Raw genomic sequence first — 26,763 nt, forward strand, 5'->3', positions numbered from 1 at the left:
GGTTATGATGGGATTTGAGAATGGGACAATCAGATCGAGTTGTTGTTAAGTTAGCTTGGGCAAAGATAAGCTGAAAAACTCTTCGGGTGGGTTTCCGGTACCCGCCATGGACAACACTACCATGACGTTGCTCGACCAAATATTATTGTTGTTTGAAGTACTGGTGCCTGAAAGAGAGGTACAGTGTTCGCCCCCAAAAAGAATCTTGATCCATGTATCTCAGTTGCGACATGGTATAAACCTGGGGCGACACCATGGATTCGAATTGGACGCAAGAGCGACACAGTACTGGATATGCGGAATGACATAGAGAATACCTCATAATCGTGGAGAAATCAGGCGCCCAGTGCGGACGGCTTTTGACTTCTGAAGTCTGAGCCAGGAGCCCACCGATTAGTGATGGTCCATGGAAGATTTCACGTTGTATCCAGATGGTGGAGAAGGAAAAAGATTGATTGAAGCTAGTTGTTTTACGCCTAGCGAAAACTGTCATCGTCATCCGCCACGCGATCGACATGATAACAAGCTTGCCGAGCAATTCTTGATTGCGAAAGCGAACGCCCTCGGTCTTGCTTATCCTGACGTGCCTGTGCCAGTGCCAGTGCTCATGCATCTTGGACTCCGAATCCTCCGAATAATCTGCATGGATATCCTGCACCCTTTGTACTCGAAATCTGGGGTGGCCCATAATCCATACTCCGTCCTCAATTTGAACAGATGTAACCACCAGCGCCTCGCTGAAAACACACGAAATCATAATAAACCATGACCCACGTTGTCATTGAAAATAAATAGGCATCACACCCTTTCCAGACCGTCGTTGAACTTGCTTCGGAGGTTGAGCACCTGGTCCGGGAGACCCGGGAGGTCCACCACTTGGGGGCTTGCCATTATTAGACCCGGGAGTGTCCTTGCCTTGGCCATCGCGGTCATCTTGAAAGACTTGAAGAGTGTTAATCGCCCAGTAAGCCTCGACGAAATCACCCGGATTATTGGCCACATATTCTTCACAGGTAGGAGCGAGAGATGCGCAAGGTGACGAGTTCCAGACTTGACCGGCCCACTAAATCATCTTCAAGTCAGTGGGTTTTCACAAAAGGGTGGCACATGATTTGATCGGGCTTACCTGTCCGCAGAACGTGGTATCGAAAATCAGCTGCAGATCCTTGAAATGATCGTCCATGTTGAATTGACCTTGAAATACGGAGTTCGGGGTCCCCCAATTGTTGGTGGGATCTGGGGTGCTGCTAACAATATCGCTGGGGAAAGTACCTCGTTGGAAATACCAAATCTTGATGAATTCCGATGTCCATTCGGTTGCAAACACACCTCCCCCTACGTTGTTGAAGTCCGATCCAAAGGTCAAGTTTGAGGTATCTCCTATTGAGCATCCCGCATTCTTTGGTTGATTCACAGCGTTGACATCGCAGTCAGCGGTCAACAGATTGCCAGAGAAATCCGCGAGTTTTTCGATGACAGGGCCAGCGGCAGTATGAAGAGTCATACTGTTCGAAGCTTGATCATTGACCCCTTCCACGATATCGATCTCCCCGTTGTTTGGCCAATCCGCTCCCAGCATCCAGAAAGCAGGCCAAGTGCCACAAACACCACCGGGCATATGGACAATGTCTGCAATGACAAGAGCATGCTGAAATGACTTGGTGGAGGAGACTCTGACACTGGCTCGTCCATCAGGGGTCACCTTTTGTGTATCCACACCCATGAAGATGGCATAAGTCGAGTTGTCGCCATCGATGAAACCGGCAAGACCTGTGGCATTCGCAGATTCGAGTGATTGGTATTGAACCAGGCCGTCGGTAGGATCGGGATCGGTAAAGAAGTCAAAACCTTGCCAGAAGGCATCGCCAGAGTAGTCCTCGACGAGCCGGTAGGTTGCAGATGAATAACGAATGAAGGAGCTGGCCAGCAGCAGAAAGAATAGATAGCCCATCATTGCACGCGTCTCGGCGTGCGGGAAAGAACGGAGGCTTGACGATTGTCAGACGAAAGAACGCGAAGGGTTTTGAAGAACAGTCGACACAGTCAAACGATCGAATTTCGGCTCTGAAGTGAACAAGACAGTGAAATAAAAAGGAAATGAATGAGTGAGTGGGATGGTGCAGGTCACGGTCAAGAGAGGTGAAAGAGAGGATGACACCAGGTGGCAATACTTTGGACAAATACATTGATTCATTCATTGATTGATTCACTTGATACTTGGTACTTCCGTCTGAGATGGTGGGTTCCTGGACTCCATCGTCGTGGTGTTTCTGCCATGGACTTGCTGGAGCCATGATTCGCAAGGGATGTACGGATTATATGCCCTACCGTTTGTTAACTGAAGGTCTCTAACTGCCCAACTTCATTAGTAGCGAGTGTTGGGCAGAGTAGGCGGAGTACTTGGTCTCTTTAAACGAAAGCATATTGATGAAGGAGGTCCATTCAACGTCAATGATTGCGATCCATAGTGAAACATGGCAAAATGGAAGATGTGAAACACGTGTGTTGGATATCGGAAGCGCCCGCAACACTTTAGGCTTGGAAATTAGGCACCTTCAGGCTTTTAGGCGTCAACTTAGGCGTCGGACATTATGATTTCCCGCCCGGCCACAGCCCCGCCCCGCGTTTGTTTGGGTGAATCGAATCGTGATGATTCCTCTCTCGCGAATCGTTGGATCTTTCTTTGTTCGCGTGCCTCGCGCCTTGGCTAAACACCCGCGACTCCAGCATTCCACGCCTCAACTCGACCCGCTCAAGGTAGGCACCTCTTCATGGACACAATCACCAACTAGCAATGGCCCGACAAGGACTCGTCCTCACTCGAGTCTCTGAACACCACCATCATGCTCACCGTGGCCTCTCAATCCTCGCCCAGATCCACCTCAACCTTCCCTCAATCCACAGATACAACCTTCAATCCCGCCCTTCGTATCCCCGTTGCAGGTCTGACCCCGACTCAGGCTGCGCATGAATCCCATGTTGAGGCAACAGTTGCTCTCGTATGGCCATACTCAAACTCCACCGCGACTTTCGCTCTATTGCTGGTCGACCATGCCTCTCGTGGCCAAGTCAAAGTCATCTTTCGCAATGGCGCTGCAAGACAAGTAGCAAATACCAAAGTCGGCATTGGGGATAAGATACAACTCGCCTTACTTGGCTGTGATTGGAAAGATACAGTAGATACCATCTCTACTCCAGGAAAGAGGCTCGAGTGGGATCTGCAATACGATTCTCGTGTATTCCTCCAAGTCCACCTACAGGGCCAAGATATCGTTGCGATAGACTATACAGCTTCTGCTTCAGACCACCCCTACCAGTCTGTAAACTCCAACACCTCATCCTCACTAAATGGCTTCATTCAGCGAAACCCGAGTACCATCCAAGTCCCCTACTTGACGCCTTCCAAATCTACTAGAACATCCTTGGGTGGGACCTTTTTCGATACTTCGATTGCTTCTTTAGCTGATGATGATGATGATGATGGCTATATTGCGGGACGAGGTCGGAAACGCACCAAATTTGCGAGACACAGTGGTGCTTGGAATCTAGTGAATGATGATGAAGACTCTCTATTACAGAGCGATGCGCCGCAACCCACCGAAGAGCAACAAGGGATCCTGGAGTCAAGCGCTCCGCCCAACGAAATAGCAGAAGTCGTTCCTCCTACACGGCAGCCACCAGAGATCGAAGAGATTCATGAGCCCGATTCAGCCTTGCTCACAACAACTGAAGTTGGAGAGGCTCCGGCGTATGGCGAAGTTCAGACTACTCCAGAAACACCGCTTGCGCCGGTCACCTCGGACGCGCAAGCCGAGTCGGATGGTGAGCCAACAAGCGTTGCCTTGACCACTGAGCAGGATCATACTCCCCCTATTCTTTCAACCCCAAATCCTGAAGGTAACGCTTCGCAGAATGGGACAACATTCATGGGCCCTCCAGCAACCCCATTCAAAAAGCTTCGCCTTCCACACTTCACGGATGTGGAGATATCCGATCCTACCGAGGGCGATGTTGATCGAGCAACAACGCCTCGAATCCTTCCCCTTGCTTCACCCGGATTGCCTCTAGTCTCTCCACTGATTCACCGAAGCGGAGTTGAAGTCGGATACTTTCCCGTTTACCAGGATAGCCGTTCTCAATTAGATGCCTCTGGTGTTGACATTCCAGATAAACCAGAAAACGAATCACATTTGGAAGACTCTGACAAGGAATCAACGACTTCTGATGACTCCCTCGTCGTTGTCGAGGAACGCGCGTCTGAGTCGTGGGAGCCAATAGTGAGGGAGCAGAATGACCTGCCCTCCTCGTCTGAGCCACCTGTAGCGTTCGGTGGCATTTCCCAATTGAGTGGCACACAAGACGCTACTCCGACGGAGATGTCTCTACTGCCTGATCAATGGCTGTCCACTCTAGAAGCCAGCATCGCGCAGGAATTATCCAACAATTCCCCATCTCCGCCCATTGATGTTGAGCTGGACCAGATCTTTCCAACGAACGATATCCGTTTTGATACTCAAAATAGTCTCCCGACCGAGAACGCACTCAACAGACATGACACTGATATCGCGGTCGTGGAAAGCGAAGACTTGTATGGCGCCCCTGAAGAGGAAATCGCAAAAATTCCGTGGACCCACGATCAAACCCGAGGAATGGAGGACAACACAGGTACACAAGCAGAAAACAATCTCCCTGAGATTTCGTCTCCGAACCAGTTGACCACCATGTTTCCCACTGAAACTGTGGAACACTTCTTGTACCCCATCCCAGCGGTTGAAGCTTCAAATCACCCTTTCGCCGATCTTGCTTCGGAAGCTCTTGCCTTGGAGTCAAAAGAGGAGTCTAAATACCAAGACGAGGAAAGCGCATTGCTTCACACTCTTGATGGCAACATTGATTTGCAAGAGGATATCGATCAGGCCGATATGAGGATCGGGCTTCACACAGAAACCAGAGCCGTTAGTCAGTTGGACGTCTCTGGAACCGTGGACGTGGAGGAACAACCCCAAAAACTTGTTGAAACTTCAGGAATACCTGCAGATACCCGATTTGCTAACACTCTGCATGCTGGAAATATCAATATTGCCCCCACAGACCTTGCACAGCAGTCTTCACCTTCCCCTGTGCAGCCATCTGAGGCCCAATTTCGGGCAGGTGCCGACGTCACTCAGTTGCCAACCCCAGACCAAACCCAGAAAGAAAATTTTGATCGAGAACATTTACCTGATAATGAGCACGTGCCGCCCCAGGATCATCTGGCTCTACCTTCACCCCAGCCGACTCAAGATATGCGTGTAATCGTCAACCTAGAAAACGAGAAAGACGAAGCACAGCCCTCTATATCATCACCAGAAATCCTCCATCATACGATCCAGCCTGAAGACACAAAGGCTACAGGCCTAAGGTCGTCACAGAGATTATCCCACAAGAAGCCAGCCATGTTAAAGAGTATATCCAGCCCTTATTTTACTCCAAGGAGGTCTACTCGATTCTCAACTTCTCCAGCACGTGAAGAGAATGTTCCTCTGTCGAGTCCATCCAATAACAAATTTCCATCTTCACCATACCAAAACGAGGAATATCAGGAGGAAGCCACATTTGAGGGCAACCACACCCTCAAGTCCCCTCGCCTTCCCACTGGGGAGCCCCTGTCACCGCATATGAATGGACTTCTCACCCCAGTGGGTTATTATACTCGGCTCTCTTCGCTTCATGAGCACTTTGGACATCTCCTGGACGTCATTGCTGTTTGTTCGACTTCGTCTACCAAAGCAGAACGTGCAAAGGCAGGACCAAAAGACTATCATACGAGCCTGCATGTCATCGATCCTTCGTGCGCTACAGATCGAATTCCCAACGTCCTTACGCAAGTCTTTCGTCCTGTGAAGACGGCTCTTCCTGTTGCTAGAGCTGGCGATATTGTCATCTTGCGTAATTTCAAAGTCCATACTGTGAAAAGAAAATTCGCACTATTGAGTGGTGACAGCTCCTCATGGTCGGTGATATCATTCAAAGCCAAGTCGGATGAATTTGATGTGGCCACTTCTGGTCCTCCATTGGAACGAGGTTCAACAGAAGTGGAATATGCTTCGTCACTCTGGCATTGGTGGGAAGACAAACAAGAGGCCAATCCTGTGGAGAGGACGGAGAATGTCTCCTATGATGACCGCAGTGCTAGAGCATCTTCTGACGGTCCAGCAACGAGGACTAGACTCCGAGTTAAAAGCTCACCCGTCCAAGTTAGTAAAACTTTTCCAAGAGACGCGGATGAGAGCACTCCTCCAGGAGATAGTACGGAGGTATTGGGTGAGCAACAACCAAACACCGATTATGGTAACGAAAGCCGGGAAACAGGGCGGCTTCAAGGGTCGACAGTGTCACCATCTCGGCCAAAGAAACCACTTCCTGCCGCGAGAAGGAGACGCAGAAACAGGACAGACAATATTGGCAATGAAGGAGACGAGGAACAAGTGTTTGAGTACAGTGATTTGGAGAGCCCAAGATCACCAGTAGCCGATCGACAGAGCAAAAGACGAGAGTCGACTACTTCCACAACCATTTCTGTCCTAACACAAAATCAAGGTAGCGAATTCACTCCACGCCGCAGCGCTAGGATTGGACGATCGCCCAGCGTTGTCCATGAATTGCGAGATGGAAAGAAGTACATGGACGAACCAAGTGGAGATGGTGGTGATAACCTTATCCATGACAGAGAGCTCACTCCTCGTCAGAGCACTGGGCATGAACGATCACCTAGTGTTGTCCATGAGTTGCGAGATGGGACCCAATATGTCGATGATCCAAGTGGAAATGGTGATGATAGCCTCATTCGCGATGGGGAGGTCACCCCACGCCGCAGCGCTAGGAATGCGCGATCACCTAGCGTTGTCCATGAATTGCGGGATGGGACCAAATATGTGGACGATCCAAGCGGAGATGGCGATGATAGCCTGATCCACGAGTTAAGAGACGGCGTCACTTACATCGACGAGTAAGTGGTGGGAGCCTGAGTACGTGACCAAGATGTATCAATCCGTCAACATCGGCAAGTCAGCCTGACTAGCCTAGCACCCAGCGTGATAGACGACCGAAGAGTCATACAGTTTTCCTTTCGTTTTCTTAGCTACACAGGAAATCCCAGACGTCCAGAGGTGCATTGCAGCGTGAACCCAGGTCACCACAACCAGCCACAACTACTGACCAGCCAGTTAATTCACCACATTAGTGACAAACTAGAAAGCCCTACTGCTGCTTGCTTGAGTGAGAGTAACAGAATGATGGCGGGTGCATTAGAACAAAATTTCTCCATACGTAATTAATATACCGCATCGCAGTGGAATATGGCATGCAATTGTCACCCTCACGCAACCCTCTCATAGTTGCTGTGATCGACCTGCTATCAAATCTCGAGAGCGCACTACGCAGGGATGATTAAGTACAACAAAAACGTAGTGCAACGCCATATGTGTGCGTTCAACGCGTTGAATGTAATGTACAACCAGATACAGACGACCAAAAGAAGCAGAAGAGATAAGAGGAAGATACAATACGTCATATTGAAACACATTAATTAAGTGTGACGGATGGATTATTCCTTGTTCATTCGTCGTTATCTGCCTTGCCTCGTGGGCTGGTCTGCCCAGTCAATACAGCTAGCTGTCTGCCATGATGCTGTCACCCTTTCCATCTCCGATTTTGCTTTGCTTTCCAATTCCAATACAAAACGTACACGGCCCGCCCCTCTCGGGCATTCGCACACAAGGTTGAATCAGAGCTGAGTTGAGCAAGACAGTATCCTCAGGGAATTAGGTGTCTGAGGTCAGCGTGAGTGATAGTTGGTACACGATACATATGCTAGGTCCGGCCGGGATGGGCGATAGATGGTGGCTGTGGTAGTGCGGTTTCCATGATTCGGAACACTGCGTGGAGGTGAGATCCGAAGGGGGGTTCCTTGGACGATGAGACGGTGGTGGAATATTTTGTTGATACAACTCAGCTCAACTTGGTGAGTGTTCTGTGGTCGGAAGGGGAACAGGACAAGATGTCGCGCGTTCATGTGAAGATATGTTGGTTGGGCATCGCAGTGGCGGTTGCGGTTGAAAAGTCTTTTCGAATGCCACTTACGACATGCTCATGCGTGCGCTGCCTTCGCCTTCTGACTCCTCCCCGGGAGCACCACCACCCGCTGCAAGTCTGCCATCATCATTGTCTTTTCTCCGAGACTCGCCTTGAACCACGACAGCTCCTGAATCATCGACAACCTGCTTCGTTCTCTTCTCAGGTGGAATAGTCGAGCCAGACTCTGGTAAGCCAGCTTCCCTAGCCTTGCGCTTTTCTCGCTCGCGCAGATATTCCTCTTTCTTGCGCTCTTTCTCTCGTTTGTCGTTCTCTCGTCGGTGCGCTTTACTCTCGAATTCGTGCCAGTCTCCGGGAACGTTTGCCAGTTCGACTGCCTGGATGGGTTTTGGCTCCTCGGACGCAAAATATGCGTGCGCCAGTACTTCTTCCGCACTGGGTCGCTTCGTCGGGTCGTACTTGAACATCCACTGTACCAATTCGAGGGCTGCGGTGCTGAAGACATCTTTGAACATGGCTTCAAAGACTCTTTTCCGTCTATCTGCAGGTTGCATCAATTCAAACCAAGGCAAATCAACAATTCCGGGCCACTCGGAGCGTGTTGGGGTCCCAAGCACATTGTAGACTTTGTCCAATTGACTGAGCTCTCCTCCCTCGCCCGGAAAGACGGCTTTCTTGGTGAACATCTCGACAAACACGCAGGCGGCAGACCATATGTCAACCTCAGGCCCATACTGAGTCTCTCCCAGCAAAAGTTCAGGTGGGCGATACCAAATGGTAATGACTCGGTTGGTGTAATCTAGTTGACGCGATTTTGTGTAGAAGCGTGCGAGACCAAAGTCGGCATACTTGAGTTGGCCAGTATTCGAGACAAGGATGTTTGCAGCCTTGATATCTCGATGCAGAACCCCTCGCTGATGAAGATAATCGAGACCGTCGAACATTTGTTGGGCGAGGTCCTTTTTGTGGGAGGAGGTGAGCTTAAATGTTGGGTGGTTGATGAGACCAGTCAAGTCGTGAGATAGATACTCAAACACCATAAAACATTCATTCTTTTCCACCATGACTTCTTGTAATGCCACAACATGTTTGTGTCGCAGGTGCTGCAATAGCCTGATCTCCCGCACTGCGGTTATGGGAAAACCATCACGTTCACCTTCCATGCGAATCTTTTTCAGTGCAACCTTATCCTGGGTATAGATATGGATCGCCTTGAAAACTTTTCCATATGTGCCTGCGCCAACAACTGATTCATTTCCGGGTTTGCGATAGTATATCGATTCGGACTGTGCAAGCTCGGGAGGTATGATAGGCCTCGATTTGATCTCTCTCTTCAACTTCTTCGTAGGGGGTGAACGTGACCTCTCAGGCCGTCGGTCATTTGCCAGCTGTGAACGGTCTTGCATGTGTCTTGAGCGATCGTTCATCTGGAATTTGCGATCCGCAGGGCCTCTTGGAATAGGTCTATCCTCCCGGCGATCATTGAACTTGTTTTTAGGGTGTTGAGGAGGCCGATGGTCAGGATGTTGGAACGTGCCTCTGGGTTTGTTTGAGAAATCTGCAGTTGACTTCGCGGGGCCAGAAGGAGGAGCCTTTGATTTGAATGCAAAGCTGAACTTTGATGCCGAAGCCGGTGGTTGCTCTGGGCCTTGCTGTTTTGAAGGTGTGTTGAATTGGGGATCCCGTTGATCTTCTCCTTGTGCGTCTTTCGGAGGTTGGCTTTGACCTTTGTCTTCGTCGAATTGATCACGGTCATCTTGTGAGGCATGGGAGGCGGTCGAGGATATCTGTATTGAATTTGCTGAACTCATTTGAAAGTTCTGGCCTTGAGGTCCGGTTTGCCCTGGACCCGTAGGCGTCCATTGTAGGTTCTGGTATTGACCAGCTCTGCCTCGATGAGGGCCACTGAATCTTCGATCCGGAGGCCCTTGCTGGTTGAAATGGCCACCCCGACCACGACCACCCCGATGAGACTGGTGATAGCCCTGGTTATTCTGTCCACCATGATGCTGAGGCTGGTTGGGAGGGAAGGGATTAGGGTTGTTCATATTGTTAGTATTGGAATAGTTGTTTTGTCGATATGGAGGGGAGGCACTTTGGCTAGAAGTTTGTTAGCAAAAATCAAGGTGGATCGTATTGATCGATACATACCCATGGTGGCCTCGACCTCGACCCCAGCCCCCTCGATGGTTGTGGTGAGGAGAGTTCGCCTGTGGAGAGCCATGATAAGAGCTGTTGGAGGTTGATGAAAAAGGAGGTGAGCCAGCACCTTGCTGATGTGGCCTTGTGTCTACGAATGGTCTTTGTTGACCCCGATGCCCATAATCCCCACGTGTCGGATATTGGCCGTCCATCGATCTAGTCTCTGCGTCGTCGACGACCGAAGGTGTTTTGGAGGCGCGTCCACCTCTCGACGTACTTTTCTTGGTGGCAAAGCGTCCCCGGTCACTAGGCTTTGGACGGTCCTGTGCTCGGGTTGAAAGTATTGAGGATTCTCGCGTGCGAACAGAGGGAGGGCGCGAGTTCACGCGTGGGTCGCTCGATGCGTGTGGAGAACGACTGGGCAATTCTCGATGTCTATTGTGTCTTGGAGCAGGAGCAGGGCTAAAATCTCTTCTCCTGTCAGGGTGTACAAAAGGCTCGTTCTTTGTAGCTTGTGACCGAGATTTTGGACGAGGAGAGGAGATAATAGGTTCTTTAAATGGCGAAATGTTGCCTTGCCGGCTATCTTCAACACTGAGTTGATCACGGCTTCCGCTGAAACGATTGTACTCGGAGCGACCTCGTTGGTTATCTTCGGGAGATGGGCTTCTAGTGCGCCTTCTTTTTATCTCACGGTCTGGCGAAAGATAACGCTGTCGGTCAGGTCGGTGACTAGATGAATTCGGTCTTTGATGAGGCGGTGATTCTTTTGGGTGGAAGGAACGCGATGGCGAATAGGAAGACTTTGCAGGATATGTCTTCTTGGAGTGCTTGTTCCGATGGCCCTTCCTATGATTGGGACGCTTGCTCCAATCACCCTTGTCTCTATCTCGTTCTCGTTCTGGATCGAAAGTTGGATGTTCTGATCTGTATGTTGGTTCTGGTGAAAGTTGCCGTCGGCCAGGACTCCGATCTCTGCCTCCGTCCCACGGGCGATGTGGGTTTCTCTCTCGTGGGTCTCCTTCAGCTCTCCGACGATACTTCATTGATGGGCTCGGTCGAGGCCTTGCCATGTAGGCGTGGGAGTCATCTGGAAAGGGCGACAAGGGCGACCGTGGATGGGGTTGTTGATGGTAGTACTCGTGGTTATGGTTGAGACCTGCGCAGACTTGAGAATCAGTGTATGGCTCGACGGGATCGTGAGCGCCTTGGCAGCTGCGGTGATTTGATTTGCGAGCAACAATCGGCTCAGAGATGCCGGAAGCCTTAGCCTTAGGTGCCTAAGGTTAGGTAGGCCCGGCCTCCAACTGCAGGGGTGTTGGGGGTAGGTTCTAGGGGTATGAGGCTCACCTGGCGGGTCTCTCGACTCCCACTCCCTCCATTCCCATCTATGATCTGAGTCCTCTGCCCGCATGGTTGATGAATTGGATGGTTTGTTGTAAGGTGTCGTCAGAGGTTGAGTGTACAATCAGAAGTTCTACGATTGTTGAGTGGGGTGAGTTTCGCAGTGACTGGCGACTTGGGCCGGTGTGATCACGTGATCAGGCCAACATCTTGTCACCATGTAAGAAGCTCAGTCATCTTTGCCGAACTGCCAACGTGTGTCGACAGAGGCAATAATGACAGCAACTGGCCTTCACGAGAAGGGCAATCTATCTACGTAGTAACCCAAGTTACCATGATTCTTGAGCTGTGGACGAGCTCAATCATAGTCCCACTCTCCTCCCACTGTGCGGCGGCAATGCCACAGCCCCGCCAAAATTCATATCAACAGCGAATTTGTTTGCCTTGTGTGAATATGACATTGCAACAGTGCTCAACAATGTCTCATCACCCGGCAATATAGATCAGCTCTCTGGTACACTCAGTATCCAGGGTAGTAAGAGGGCGCTGGGTAATCAGAAACATTGACACCCATTTCTGAGTGGAGCTCTTGTCGGTCAGGGTGGACGAACTTGATACCTGGACCATGGATAACTTTCTAGGTGGCTTTGATCGTAATTCATCGGGCCGTAGTAAAGCCAATCCAGGCATGTCGAATTCTGTCCAGACACCAGGTGACGGTCGAATAAAATCGGGCAATCCAGGGTTTTGATCTTGGTTCAGATGTGCACTCGTGGATGACGAGGCCAGAAGGGCCAGTCATCCGAACAGAAGAGACTACATATATCACTCGACGTTGTTCTCCGGAAGTTGACGACGAGAAGGGTGGTCCAATTCATCTCCAACCGAATCAAGGGTGCTGGAATCAAGGATGTAATCCAGCGTGGTTGAACGAAATGTGTTGACCGCCTCCTTCTGGGACCACCGATCATGGCCACGAGTATTGCGGTGGTTGCGCTTCGTCAACACTGGAATAGGCCTTGTTTTGCACACGATACATAATGCACGAGGGTATGGCAGGCCGGTTCTCCCACTCGAGTCCAAAGGGTCTCGATTCGATGTCGAAGAGGAGGGACAATGGATGAGGTCGGCGGTTTGCCAAGTTAGCAGCAACACTGGCAGCCTGAGCCATTTAGCCGTGAAAGTATACTGTGGAGCAGAAACGCCAAAAAGTGCAGTGTGGTAAAGCAGCAAGCGACCCTTTTGAGGTTCTTTATTGAAAGAGACAACTCGGAGTTGGAGGCGATGTTCCTTTTAGCTATCGCTTCTAATTCGAGTTCTGCAGTATTTCGGCCTTGCTCGGCCTCTGCTGATCGACATAGCTTTAATATTTCCGAAAGTGATGGCTCAATGGCTGGTTCTATCTGGGACACTGAATGCCATCACCGGGAAGGACATTCCGAGAACGACAGGCCTCATGGTATCCAGCTTGACACTGCATCTCACATCCAGCAGTCTGCATTGAGTGCTTCGTCGGCTCATCAAACCTCACACGATGCAAGAATGAGACGTCCCCATCACACAACTTGACCTATGTGCTGTTGGTTTCCCATCCTTAACCTCCGAGCACATACAATTTTATCCATACACATGGATAGCTGTCCCTGGTGATCCTGCCGCCGTTGTCCTTCATGAAAACGTCTTTTTGGTGGTACACTGTGGCAAGCCAGCCAGCTCTCGCTAGCGCCTCGAACTTCATTGTATTCGGGGGTATAGCGGGCTACATTGTGGGATTCGGATAGTGGTGGCAAATGCTTCGCCCTTCCAATCACCCATCGATACTCATCTTCTCTCCAATCCCCTTTGCTCCTAGAAGTTCACATCCAGTTCTCACCACTCCGACCATTCCACCAGTCTGTACACCTTCACTACCACCTCCCGCAAGTCTGTACTCAATCTCAGCCAGCCCCTCTAGCCACGTTACTCGCGTAGCTGTGCTGACTTCGAGAGTTTGCAACTCCTCTGCCAGTGCAGTGAGTATGTCTGCCAAGGCCAGTCCCCGGCTACTTTTAAGAGCATTGATGGTTGTAAGGCAACTAGTGACATCTGGGGTGCTCAGCATGGTAGTCATGATCAGTCGAATGTCCTCAGGGTGGGGCGCTGCGATACAATTGTAAATCGTATCATTGGTGATGAGATCGTATTTGATGTCAGCTTCTTTAATGGGTGGTTGTCCTCGCATCGGTAGTGGTTTTGATCCAGCATGACATGCTTGGAGGACATTCAGTGCTCGACGCATATCTCCTTTGGACAACTTCACAAGTGAGTCGATAGCTTCAGGGACGATGTTGACATGCTCTTGTACAATGACATGGTCCACAAGCCGTCGGATATCTGCTTCTTTCAAGGGCGAAAATCGGAATCTCGTACATCTTGACAATAATGCTGGGGAGAGCTTGTGTGTGTAGTTGGCAATGATGCAGAAGCGGGTATTTGCTGTATATTTCTCCATAATTCGCCGAAGTGCCATTTGTGCCGCACTTGTCATGGCGTCCGCTTCGTCAAGAATGATCAACTTGAAGGCACCGATGCCAAACTTTGCCGTAGAGGAGGATGTCTGCTGCGTTGAAGTGCTGAAGATTTGTTTTGTTGAAGCGAAAGTCTTGATTTGTTCACGCACAACATCAATCCCACGATCGTCGGACGCGTTCAGCTCCAAAGCCATTTGTCGCATGTTTTTAGGTCCATAAATCTGCCTAGCAAGTGCCAAGATTGTCGATGTCTTACCTGTTCCTGGGGGTCCATAGAGGAGCAGATGTGGAAGTCGATTGTGCTCGACGAAGCGATTGATGGTGGCAAGGATATCTTGGTGGCCGGAGACATCTTCAAGAGTATTTGGTCGATATTTCTCCACCCTGGTCAGATGGTTAGTCTAGATTGACTTTTGGTGTACTGATCCTTACCATGGGAGGTTGTCTTCTGCCTCGACCGGAAGATCTGCAACGATTCTCTTCTGTTTCCCAGTCGTGTTGTCAGAACTGAATTGTATGGAGGTATCTTTTGATGGAATGACGTCCACGTCCATCTCATCCTCATAGTCCGACATGTTCGCGGCTCTGGACAAACAAGTACAGAAACTTAGATAAGTGATCGTTGCACTTTTGTTCGTAGTTTAGCAAAGACTGCGTTAATGACGGCCATTATGGGACGTAGCATGGAGACGCGCCGTGGCGTTTCTGACGCGTTAAGTGGTTCTCCAAAACTCTGCGTCACGTGTCGTCCAAGGTGGGATGTCGATAAGATAAGATTCCAAAAAAATATTCTGCCTTTGTACAACATGAAATCGCCCCAGCACACTTGGAGGGGCTGAACTCATTCAGACCAAAGAAACAGTACGAGCCAACGCCGACGACCATCAAGATGGCAGAATTCTCAACTACCGAACAGACTGCGGTCGATAAGCCAGTTCATACAATCATTCTCGACTCTTCACCTCTCTTACTGAATACCCCCGGCATCTCAACTCTTCTCGCAAACGCACATGATCTTGTCACAACTCCTTCAGTGATCTCTGAGATAAGAGGCGAGGAGGCAAGGTCAAGAATAGATACACTCTACCGTCCTTTTCTAACCATCCGAAACCCCAAGTCGGAAACAGTTAAACTGGTCAGAAATTTTGCTCGAAAGACTGGAGATGGCGCAGTTCTCAGTTCGACGGATTATGAAGTCCTTGCCCTAGCGTACGACATTGAATGCGAGCGGAACAGAGGAAATTGGAGATTGAGATCTGCACCTGGACAGAAGAGCTTGAATGGTAGCCCGCCCTCAAAAGAGGCCCAGACACACCTGTTACCTCAGAGAGAGGAAGCAAATTCAATACAAGCAGAGGGAGAACCTTCAATACCAATATCAACAGAGGAAGGAATTTCTCCACCAACACAAGAAGCATGCGATTCTCTACCGAATGCCGAGATTGAAGACGTCAATAAGATTGAACAGAAGATTGCCGAGGTAGACCTTGAAGATCACACCAAATCACAAGATTCGGAAGCAGTGGAAAATGCGACTACAGATACTGAAGCAGAATTACCACAACCGCAGATATCGACCGGGAACGAGCCGGAAGAGGTCTTAGATGCGTCCCAAGAACATGAAGATGAGTCTGATTCCGAATCTGGTTGGATCACGCCAGCAAACATCAAGAAAAAGAAGGCCAAAGATGAGGCCGCCAGTAGTAAGACTGGAAAAGAAAACAAGCACCTGCAAGTTGCAACCATGACGGGTGATTTTGCCATGCAGAACGTACTTCTTCAGATGAATCTCAACCTTTTATCCACCAAGACATGTCAGCGTATATCCCAGATCAAACAATTCATCCTGAGATGCCATGGCTGCTTCTCCACCACCAAAGAGATGTCAAAACAGTTCTGTCCGCGATGTGGCCAACCGACTCTCACAAGAGTGAGTTGTTCCACCAATGACAAAGGTGAGGTCAAATTGCATCTCAAGGCCAATATGCAATGGAACAACAAGGGCAATGTTTTCTCTGTACCAAAGGCAGCGGCTGGAACTTCGAATCAAAAATGGAAGGGTCCCAAACAAGGTGGAGGACAAGGCGGCTGGGGTAATGATCTCATTCTGGCTGAAGATCAGAAGGAGTATATTCGAGCCATGTCAACGATGAAACGCAGTAAAGAGCGCGATCTCATGGACGAAGATACCCTTCCAAGCATCCTCTCCGGGAACAGAGACCATGGATCGGGCAGGATACGTGTGGGAGCAGGTAGAAATGTGAACTCGAAAAAGCGGTAGATCCTGACTATACGAATGATATTGTCATCAAGCGCATGCCTATTATTAAAAAGTGACCGGGTATTCCTTTTGCGTGTCAAGCCTTGTCCTGTTCTCATGAAAACCTCAAAGCGCCTAAAACGCCGTCCCTGTTCCTCTTGATCATTTTTTGGGCTCTTCCTCTTCAGGTCGGTTAGTATTGAATGCTATAGTTGAAGGATGCTGTCGCACGTACTCTGCTGGGTGAGGAGTAGGCCGTAGCGCTTCTTCAGTGTAACTCGATGTCTGCAAGAGGATTAGCGACAGGGAGGCAAGCATTGCGCAAGGACCAAAACGAACCTCGAGTATTTATCATCGGGGGAGAATCTTGCAGGATGGGCGGATTTGGTCACGGTGCCATCGAGGACCTTCTTTAGAGTGTAGATTCTGTTGCCAGTGGCGGGATCTTCAGTGTACATGAGATGCATGGCGATTTTAATGCTCGTAGATTTGTTGCAGAGGTAATCTTGTCGAGGGTGGGAGGTTCTTTGAATTCTCTTGAATTGCGGTGCTTGAACAAATTCACAATACAAAAAGTGAGTTTTAGTACGAACTAACACTAACATAGTGCTAGCGCTCCAAGCGGTGGTTGCCGCTTTAATATGGGGCTTGGCATTAACACTCAATTCTTTTCACAGGAACTTGAAGTTTTTATTTGGTTGATCAAAGCAAATACGTGTTGATGAATCTTAGTCAACATACTCGATTGCACCCAACGAACTCCCGCAAGTCATCCTCTCGGTGCTGCGGCCAGAGCCAGGATTTACTGATGGGGACGAAATAGAAAGACTGTGGTTGGAGAAGACCAACTCGGCAAGACTCTCTCAAAGTTTTGGGCCATTCATTTACCAGTCATTCTCGTTGGTCGCTCACCTCCATGCAGTACATGCTTCCAATTTTCCTTCTGCGGGATTTTCATCCTCCAACAACTCAATTCCTTATGCGGGATTCACCACCATTCCAACAATCGTCAATACTCTTTTGACTTGGAATCGTCTCTGTTTGTCTTCTTCATCCATGTCTTCCGAGGTTGGCCTGCATTGTCAACCGCCCGTCCTTCCGATCTCTTCCTGAAGTCGGTAAAAAGAAGGAACTTCCAGCAGCCTTCCATTTTCATCCGATCCAACCGCCTACCGGCAATTCATGTAAGTGCCCAACTCGCTGAATCATACCACTTCAGCTTTCCCCTTCTCTCCGTGATGACCCTTTTGTTTGCCTAGGAGGTTGCACTTTGATTTCAGCGACCTTCAATGTGGGCCCTTGTATTAGACTACAACGGTATCTGATTAAATATTCTCTAAAATACCTTTTACATCTTGCGTGCTCCTGTCACCAACTCTTTCACCAGGCTAATCCATGCTTCCATACAGGTGACTCTGCCATGACCTGAAGATGGCCTCATCGAATACTTCATCTGCTCCTGCCAGACCCTCCTCTTCAAAGTCGGGCCCCAATAAGCGACCTCGCAAGCCCAATTACAATTACATCCATCGAAATGTTCTACCCATCCCAGTTTACCCCCTACCGCCACTAATACCTCATAATCCATTGTCGCTGGTCGCAATCGCTCTCTCATATTTGGTCCAGGTCCTTTCAACTCCTCCTCAGCCGACGTACAAAGGCTATTTCTCTTCTGCGACGTCTTCCATTCACATTACCGATGTCGACACCATTCGTAAGCTCTGGGAGATGGGCTTCTTTGGTCGAGGGAATCTGAGTCGTAGCGAACCCGCATGGCTGGAAAATCGGAAGAAAAAAGGCACCACCGCGGAAGAGAACACAACTCAGCGAAGACAGGAGAGAAGGCGACAGAAGTTGGAGCGAGCCCGGAAAGAGCAAGAGGAGGTTGATCAGAAGTTGTCGGAGGAGTCTCAAATGAACGGAGTGGCACATGGTCAAGCCAGCGGGATTCTGCAAGAGAATGTCCTCAAAACGAATGCGACGGACATTACCGACATTGGGAGTGTGCTGGATTCCGCTAGTGGAACTGTGACGCCCGATGTAGAGGAGGAAAGGGAGAATGGCCCTATCCATGGCTATGATGAATGGAAGAGATCCATTGAAAGAAATGGTATTCTGACTCCCCCACCAACGTCGACTTCATCCGAAGCAAGCCACGTTGAAGGTCGCCCAGCACAGCGCCTACAACGCACCAAAACCGTTCGCTTCTCACCAACAATCGAGGCCAGAGAGTTTGACTTGACGTCTCCAGTGATCTCACCGATTAAGAGCCCGGGAACTTCGTCTTTAGAGTCCGCGGCACCCCCTTCAACTCCGGCTCCGGTCCAGGAAGCCCAGGAGCATTTGACGTTGTCAATCGAAGAAGCTTTCTTCCTCTCCTATGGTCTTGGTGTATTGCAAGTCTACTGTGATGATAGTGAGACGGTCCTCCCTCCGAGTTCACTTCTGTCCTTATTCCGGCGGCACTCGTATCATCCTCCGCGGTCATTATCAATGCCCGCATCACCTGATGACCCTTTCATGCTATCATATGTGGTCTATCACCACTACAGATCCCTGGGATGGGTGGTTCGTTCAGGGATCAAGTTCTCCACTGATTATCTGCTTTACAACCGCGGGCCAGCATTTTCACATGCCGACTTTGCCGTCATCATAGTGCCCTCGTACAGCGATCCATACTGGACCGGCGATACCCAAGTTAAAAACAACATCGAAAACGATCGACAGTCGAAGAGTTGGTGGTGGCTTCATGGCGTCAACCGAGTACAGTCACAAGTTCGAAAACAGCTTGTCTTGTGCTATGTTGACGTTCCTCCACCATTGAAAGAGGAGGAAAAAGGAAAGGATGTGGATATTGGAATGTTGCTCTCCCGGTACAAAATTCGGGATATCAATATCCGACGTTGGACTCCAAATCGGAGTAGAGACTGAGTCGAAGCCATGAGAAAGACGACGACATGACGTGTGTTGCCTCAGGGCACAATGATCCCGAGCTATGAATCGGATGTTGCATATTGCAGAGTCGGCTACCTAGATAGGTCATGTACAATCATCAAATTGGATGCAAGCATCATGATAACCAATCAGTGTGGGCGCACCAGTCTCCTCAGTAACAAATTCATGAATTGCTCTCTGTAGTGGTCAACAGCCCATGCCACAGCGTAGCGCTCGTATCTTATGAAACCTCCAATCATCGCTCCTCTCCCTTGTGATCAGTAACGCATCCACAGCGTGGTGCTCGTATCCTGACGAAACACTTAATCATGCTTGCCCACACTGTTCTGGGGTTTCACTTCATGGACGCCTGATTACTCGTACGAGAAACTTATACGGCAGCTAAGTTGACGGCGTATGATACCCCGTGTCCGAATGCAAGGCAGCCCGCCCAACTATGAAGATTTGCAAGTTGGGAAAACGAGTAAGAATATTATATATACAGTAATCCCTCCAAAGTGCGAAGGTCCAAGTACAGCAGACTTTGCTCATCTACCACTCTTACCAAGATCTAGTATTCGTAATTTATCCTGGCAACATGGAGATACCAGCATACTGGGGAGCTACATTCACACCGACACTGCATCACAAGGCAGAAGGTCCCACGCTGCCAGAGAATAACAATATATCTGGCGATTTCATTGTGGTTATCACTGGTGCAGGTAAAGGACTCGGATACCATATCGCAGTTGCGTATGCTCGTGCTGGAGCTACAGGAATTACGATCTCGAGTCGCACTCAACCGGATCTGGAGGCCCTGGAAAAAGAGCTTTTGAAAATCAACCCGAACCTCGAGATCCTTTCACAAGTGATGGATGTCTCGAAGCCCGAGCAAGTCAAAGAATTGGCGAAGCAAGTGCAGCAAAAATTCCACGGTCGACTCGATGCGGTCATCTCCAACGCTGGTGTGATCAGCAAGCGCGTCCATGACATAGACGAGACAACAGGAGAGCGTATCAACATTCGTTATCCTCGCGGCGTCACTGAGGATGAGGATTTTGCGTATGTCGTCAATGTGAACTTGCTCGGCGGCTATTACATCGCAAAATACCTGACACCGATCCTGATTGCGGCTTCGAACCCGAGTCCGCTCAAGGCGTACATCGCCATCACGAGTGTCTGTGCCAACATGAACAACAGCATGATGACCACCATGTCATATAATGTGAGCAAAGCCGCATTGAACCGTGTGGTGGAGCACATCCAAAACGACCACGCTGCAGACGGCGTAGTGGCGTTCGCGGTGCACCCAGGATCTTCGATGACTTCCCAGGTCGATGGATTGAGTGCGGCTGATGCTGAAATAATGAAAAGCTGTGAGTTCTAGAAGCTATGCTGGACATCTGACTAATGAATTCATGGCAGACTTGACCGATGACAATGGACTTTGTGGAGGATTCCTTACCTGGCTGACAAAGGAAAAGAGGGACTGGCTTGGAGGGAGGTTCCTCAGTGCTCAGTGGGATGTGGATGAACTAGATAAGAAAAAAGAGGAGATTGTCTCAGCGGACAAGCTGAAAGCCAGATTGGTGACTTGACAGAAGCTACATGTTAAGCAAGGCTGGCTGCCATGGGCGAGGCTGAAGATAACTGCCAAGACCGGATAATCCCTGTTCAATCTCGCCCCGCGTTTTGTCGCGTCAAAAGTCAAAGTGGGGAGGCAGTTGACACGCGCTTTTTATTCACTTTTGTGTAACTCCGAGAATCTGATACCAGATATTGATTGCCTGCGCGAGTCTGGTAGACTATGTAATCTACCTGCGTGGTTTTCAACTATGAAGACCTTCAGCACCCATGGATACCGAAAGCGCCAGTATTGACATTACGGAACATAAGCGGTTTCTACTTGGGCCGCATGAGGTAAAAACTCCATGTCTTTGTCCTTATCATGATTTCGCAAATCCTGGCCACTAACCATGAAATTTCTCCCTAGCATTCAACCCTTAACCCTTCGGATTCAGAACTCAGCACATACGCGAACGACATCATACGGGCAGTCAAGAGTCAGTACGACCGACCATCGCCCCAACGACCACTGCCTGCGCAGGACAGCTGGCCCCCATTAGACAGTACTGTTCCTGACTCCCAAGAACACCATCCTCCACTAGATGTCGACAGTCAGTTCCGCTTCATCGATTCTATCCCTACTGCGGCATCTGATTTCATCAACACATCTGCATCTGCAGTTCCCGCAAGAATGAGCCAAATTGATGATGCAGCCACTCAACAATTGTCTCCATCCCACTTCGATTCCTACATTCAGCAAAGTAGAAGCGCAAGGCAACTGCAGGACGCGACTAGATCTGATGTCGACAACGAGGATGGAGTTGAGGTCGACAACGGAAATGGAGTTGCGGTCGACAACGGGAATGGAGCTGATGTCGACAACGACAATGTGCCTGATGTTGACAGTGCTAATGCGCAACGAGAGGAAGATACCCAGTTTACACTCCACGAGGGTGACGAGGGCCATATTGATATAATCTCGACTCTGGAGCAGAGGTTTGGAGGTGCCAACAACCATGACTCCGATCCTCTTGCCACCGACTTCTCCCCTACCCAGTCACAATCCGCACTTTCCCAGTTCCCCGAATCACAGAGATTCAAAACGCCTGCCACTGCTGGAAAGAAGAGACGCCACACTGGAGACGTTGTCGAGACACCCCGTCTACCTCGCAATCCGCTGAGAGAACAAGCTGCTCAAAGAAATAGTAATATAATGGGCCTCAGCCAGGCGTTCGCCGCCACTCAGGCCAATACTTCACCATTCGTCCCAGTCCCCCAGATCGATCTTCGATCCGATCGACCTTCGCCCAACATCCAACTGCAGCCACAACCGATGATCGTCGGTACTTCTTCTCCGCGATTGCGCCTGCTGCCAGATTTTCAACGGGCTTCTACCGAACCTGCTTCACGTTATGTTCCTGTACAGCAGTCTCAGGCACAAAGGGACAAACAGGCTGCTGCTCAATTACAGCAATTTCTGGCCACATACGAGGAAGATTTGGATGATCCTTTGGTCGATGAGGACACTCAAAGTAGAAACAGGAGAAGACAATTCGGAATTGATCAACGGGCTCAAGTAGCCTTGAGAGAAGCCTCGTCTCCTTCAAAGCGGCGAAAACGAGGAAGTTCGGCTATAAAATCCTCTCCAAACTTGGCTTTCACTCGTTGTTCGCCTGTTCCGAGGTCGTCAGCAAGCCGTGTCAGCGTCCCCATCGAGTCTAGTCCTCCTAGTCAGAGTGATATTGACACCGACATAAACAGTGACAATGTTAACGACAGCGAAGTCGAAACCGACCAGGGGGATGAACCGGTTATTATGGTGAACAGATCCAGTCAAGGAGCCATCGCTATGGACGCGGAAGACAAAGAAAATCTTTCGCAAACGGGGAGTCAAGTACCAGAGACCACGGCAAGACTCTATCAAATCACCAACCAGTCACTATCTCTCCTGCAAGAAAGTCCCTCTATGAGGCGATCACATCGATACACTATCAGCTCCCGCGCGATATTAAATAGTTCAGAGCCAATCGCAGTGGCCAACTCTCAACCGTCTCAACCTCAAAAACAGCACCCGACAATTTCGATCGTCTCACAATTCGCCACAAGTCAAGGTATTGAATTTGTACCACAGTCACCGACAAAGTCTCCACCACGCACGCCGGAGGCGCGATCCCCAATGTCAAAAGACCCTTCTGGGAGAGATGATGACGCTAGATCTGTGTCAGACAGAGTATCTATTACCGCTAAATCTTCTGACAAGGCCAAGCCTACGAAAGAGAATTTCAACAGCACCATTCCAGAGACCAGTTCAAATGAAGAGGATATCCGAGAGAATCCTGATCAAAACATCGGACCTCACAATACTGAGGAGACCAGTACGAACACGCATTTTGAAACTGCAGTTTCTCATGTTCCAATTTCTGTCAACAACGAGATTCCTTCTAGTTCATCAAACCCGTGTAGTTCACCTCTGAATACTACTTCAGTAGCGCATAAGAGGAAACGCATGAACGAGATTGCGGCTGAGCACTCTCCCCGCAAGTCTCAATCTCAGTCACAGAGTTTCAATGCCAGCCAGGCTCTCCAGATTGAGACAGAGCTTCAAGATGACCATTCTCTTGAGCTCAGCCACGTGCTTTCAGATGGGATCGCCATAAATCTCACGAGTGTGGCCGGCAGTTCACCTAGGAATAAGCAAAAGGAAATCGAAGTGCCCCATGATATCTTGAATAGGCGGCTACTGAAATCACCATCCCATCATGATTCTAGCTCTCCGCTTTCAGAGCCCCCTTCTGAGCTAGATGATTCGGACTCACTTAATAAACCTGTGGCGACTCCGTTACTGCCGTCCGCCAGAATCAGGAAACCTTCAGCTAGAGCACTAAGTGCGCTAAAGGACAATGCTCGAACAAAAATCCAGATGCCACTGTCGAGAAAATGGGATATTGATGTGTCTCCTCCTCAAAAGCGAGTGCCGGTCATGAAAGCCCCAACTCCAACGCCCATCCTCATGAGCAAGGCTGAGGCTTCGAGCAAAACAAAGCAGAAGGTTCGAAAACGTGTCAAGCTGACAAAAGTGGATCAGACACCCCATTCGCCAGCGAATGACCCAGGCGCTACAGGACATGATACAACCTCAGAACAAGTATTAGAGGTTGCTCTCGCTCAACCCCTATCAGTGACCCCATCAACGAACGATGAAATAATAGTCCCCAACATGGTTTTTGCCTGTTATTATGGTGGCAATGTTCGGGCTTACTATCCTGGCTTGTGTCTTGGTCTTTCGGGTGGCGAGAGTAAACGGTTCTTGATCAAGTGGCCTGGATATGACGCACCAAACGATGTATCGGAGGTTGATGAGCATGGTATTCGAAGTTTCGACTTACGAGTTGGAGACCTCGTCAAAGTTGAGAAGAAAGGATTTCCCAAGGTGGCACACGTTGTCACAGGCTTCAAAGACAAGCTTACCCCAGACATACTTGCGGCTGATGCGTCCACTGTCACTGATGTCCGAGGCTATAAGACTGTTTTAGTGGCACCCAAACAGCGGAAGAGTCTCCCATCAAAGACATCACCTGGGTCGGTGAAAGAGGTGCCAATTTCGGACATCTACTTAGACAGCAACATGTGGGGACACATGAAAGATCGACCGTTCGAGTTTCAGCTGGAGACTTATGGTAAAGCCTCGCAACGCTTTTTCACTCCAATCCAACCAGTATCCACTCCTAGCACACCAACTTCCCGAAGTCGACGTACGAAAGCAAGTGGCACTGCTCCTGCGATTTCGACATTGATACCTTCAAGCTCTCCTAGTGGACTGTTTGCAAACATGGTTTTCGCCATATCGTATCAATCAATCGAAGAGTGGGAAATCCGAACCACCGCTTTGACAGCGTTGGTGGAGAAAAACGGTGGACATATTCTGAAAGAATCCTGGGAAGATCTGTTCGAGCCTAATAGTCTGACTCTAAAACCTCGATTTGCTAGTTATAAGTTTGCTGCGTTATTAAGCGATCAGCATTCACGAAAACCCAAATATATGCAAGCTTTGGCACTGGGCATTCCCTGCTTGAGTACCAGATGGGTTGATGCATGTATCAAGGCAAGGGAACTGGTTGATTGGACTTTTTATCTACTCCCTGCGGGTGAAAGCTCCGAGCTCAATGAAGCCGTCAGATCCCGGATACTGCCATACTTGACAGATCCTATCTCCATCACAGTGAGTCAGATGATCAGTTCGCGACCACAGATCTTTGCCGGTATCCAAGCTGTTGCAGTCATACCAAAAGGCAAGCTAGGGGATAAACTCCGACCCTTTCGTTTTCTGCTCCAAGCATCAGGAGCAGCAACGATCAAGGAGGAGGCAAAGTTGGAAGCAGCAAGAGAGCTATTGGATTCCATGGGTGGCATCGATCAAGAAGGTGGTATATCGAGAGTACTTCTCGTCAAAGACACACAGCTTGAAAGCGCGAGAGAGACGATGATGCCTGACAATGCCAGTAAGGCTGAGACAGACTCCGACAAGGAGGAATTGACCAAAAGCACAACGAACTCAGAAGCACCGACACCCGCTCTACATGGGGGTATCATAGTCGTGGGCAAAGATTTCATCGTGCAGAGCTTGATCCTTGGGAAGCTGGTGCTGTCTTGATGAATGCCCAGGAGGAGTCGACAATTACTGTACGTCTCAAGATCGTATATAGAATCTGTGCGTTTGTACATACATACACAGCGAATTCGATAATAAAGCGAGTGTACGCGATTGGACAGCCATCTCATCCCTTGAAGGAAATCAGTCTCGATCTCACATGTATGTCCCAATTATCCAGGACCAGGGACCGCTGCTTCCCATGCCGGTATTGAATTTAAACGAGGCATCTTTGTGGGAATTTATCACTTCATGGCTACCGACTATCACTTAGTCCTGCTTCTCCTCTAGGAGATGCGTCGGCGTCGGTTCGAGAACCTCGCCGGTGGATTCGTTGACCACGGGTTCCGACGGCACCAGCACAAACAAGATACGAACATTCTCATTGCTGACGTTTTTCCAGGCCTGTGATCCCCCACGAAAGTAGGACAAAATAAGTCAGCAAGCAGTTCAGGCACCTCGCCGTTGGAATACTAGCTCAGAGAGAAAATCCGTGCAGGTTAAACCCTTAGGTACTTACGTGATTTGTCGCACGCTGCACGACGGTATCTCCCTCCCGGACGGTCTTCTCTACGCCCTCGTCGAGAATCAGCTTAATGCTCCCCTTGAGCACGACGGCGAAATCGACGCTCTGCGTGCGATGCATGATGTTGACACTGTCCTCGGCGTCGCCGGTCGGCGGGAAGTCGACGATGCGGGCGTAGACGCCGGCCGGGCTGACGAGGCCGATCTTCTTGCCGTGCACGTCGTCCCATGGCCCCTGCGCTTTCGCCGGCACGCCGTCCGTCCGGAACAGGTTCGTGAAGCCCGGGATGATGCCGCTGGGAGGGCCGCCCGTGCTGTCGAGTGGGTTCGCGGGCGTGAGGGTTTCGTCGCTGTCGAAGATGGCGTGCCCGTGCTGGTCGTGGCCTGATGTGTTTGAGAGAGGTTCGCGTTAGATAGGTATTATTAAGCTGGTTGGTTGGTTTCGTGGGATGTTGGGATTGAAATCACCTGTGACTATTCGTCGTGTGGTCGGAAGTGACATTGTGTGAGCAGGAGGTATTTAGATAACTTAGTTAGGAGCGGGATTGTAAAGATCTTCGACGGTCAATGAGAGGTCTTCGTCAGCGGGGAACCTTATGGTACTGATACAGTACCAGCAAAGGGTGAAGATTCAGCTTTTTGATAATTGGAATATCAAATTTATTGTCCGTCGAACGGTTTCTTTAATACACCTGAGATGAAAGTGGTGCACGATGTTAGTCAACCGTTCGTAAGATTTTATGCAGCTAATGGAGCGAGGC

At 49.7% G+C, this 26,763-nt stretch overlaps 8 protein-coding genes across 8 annotated transcripts; 4 read left to right on the forward strand and 4 right to left on the reverse strand.

Moving 5' to 3' along the window:
- Positions 1-778: 778 nt before the first annotated feature.
- On the reverse strand, positions 779-1,951 carry LTR84_011069 (uncharacterized protein; the record flags this gene model as incomplete). The annotated part of the gene is made up of 2 exons (XM_064854602.1): positions 779-1,063; positions 1,127-1,951. 2 exons carry the CDS (start codon positions 1,949-1,951, stop codon positions 779-781), a joined length of 1,110 nt encoding a protein of 369 aa, XP_064709328.1.
- Positions 1,952-2,843: 892 nt separating this feature from the next.
- On the forward strand, positions 2,844-6,992 carry LTR84_011070 (uncharacterized protein; the record flags this gene model as incomplete). Its single annotated transcript, XM_064854603.1, has 1 exon — positions 2,844-6,992. One exon carries the CDS (start codon positions 2,844-2,846, stop codon positions 6,990-6,992), a length of 4,149 nt encoding a protein of 1,382 aa, XP_064709329.1.
- A 1,125-nt stretch (positions 6,993-8,117) lies between these two features.
- LTR84_011071 (uncharacterized protein) lies at positions 8,118-11,261 on the reverse strand (the record flags this gene model as incomplete). The annotated part of the gene is made up of 2 exons (XM_064854604.1): positions 8,118-10,173; positions 10,225-11,261. The coding sequence occupies 2 exons, from the start codon at positions 11,259-11,261 to the stop codon at positions 8,118-8,120; spliced, it is 3,093 nt and encodes a 1,030-aa protein (XP_064709330.1).
- Positions 11,262-13,366: 2,105 nt separating this feature from the next.
- Positions 13,367-14,644, reverse strand: LTR84_011072 (uncharacterized protein; the record flags this gene model as incomplete). The annotated part of the gene is made up of 2 exons (XM_064854605.1): positions 13,367-14,453; positions 14,502-14,644. 2 exons carry the CDS (start codon positions 14,642-14,644, stop codon positions 13,367-13,369), a joined length of 1,230 nt encoding a protein of 409 aa, XP_064709331.1.
- Positions 14,645-14,958: 314 nt separating this feature from the next.
- Positions 14,959-16,350, forward strand: LTR84_011073 (uncharacterized protein; the record flags this gene model as incomplete). The annotated part of the gene is made up of 1 exon (XM_064854606.1): positions 14,959-16,350. The coding sequence occupies one exon, from the start codon at positions 14,959-14,961 to the stop codon at positions 16,348-16,350; it is 1,392 nt and encodes a 463-aa protein (XP_064709332.1).
- Positions 16,351-17,760: 1,410 nt separating this feature from the next.
- On the forward strand, positions 17,761-19,260 carry LTR84_011074 (uncharacterized protein; the record flags this gene model as incomplete). Its single annotated transcript, XM_064854607.1, has 1 exon — positions 17,761-19,260. The coding sequence occupies one exon, from the start codon at positions 17,761-17,763 to the stop codon at positions 19,258-19,260; it is 1,500 nt and encodes a 499-aa protein (XP_064709333.1).
- Positions 19,261-19,861: 601 nt separating this feature from the next.
- LTR84_011075 (uncharacterized protein) lies at positions 19,862-25,480 on the forward strand (the record flags this gene model as incomplete). The annotated part of the gene is made up of 3 exons (XM_064854608.1): positions 19,862-20,639; positions 20,689-20,852; positions 21,257-25,480. 3 exons carry the CDS (start codon positions 19,862-19,864, stop codon positions 25,478-25,480), a joined length of 5,166 nt encoding a protein of 1,721 aa, XP_064709334.1.
- A 267-nt stretch (positions 25,481-25,747) lies between these two features.
- On the reverse strand, positions 25,748-26,504 carry LTR84_011076 (uncharacterized protein; the record flags this gene model as incomplete). The annotated part of the gene is made up of 3 exons (XM_064854609.1): positions 25,748-25,882; positions 25,998-26,386; positions 26,471-26,504. 3 exons carry the CDS (start codon positions 26,502-26,504, stop codon positions 25,748-25,750), a joined length of 558 nt encoding a protein of 185 aa, XP_064709335.1.
- Between the last annotated feature and the right edge of the window lie 259 nt (positions 26,505-26,763).

The sequence above is a fragment of the Exophiala bonariae genome, assembly GCF_035927105.1.
Source record: "Exophiala bonariae strain CCFEE 5792 chromosome Unknown scaffold_5, whole genome shotgun sequence".
NCBI classification, from domain to species: Eukaryota; Fungi; Ascomycota; class Eurotiomycetes; order Chaetothyriales; family Herpotrichiellaceae; genus Exophiala; species Exophiala bonariae.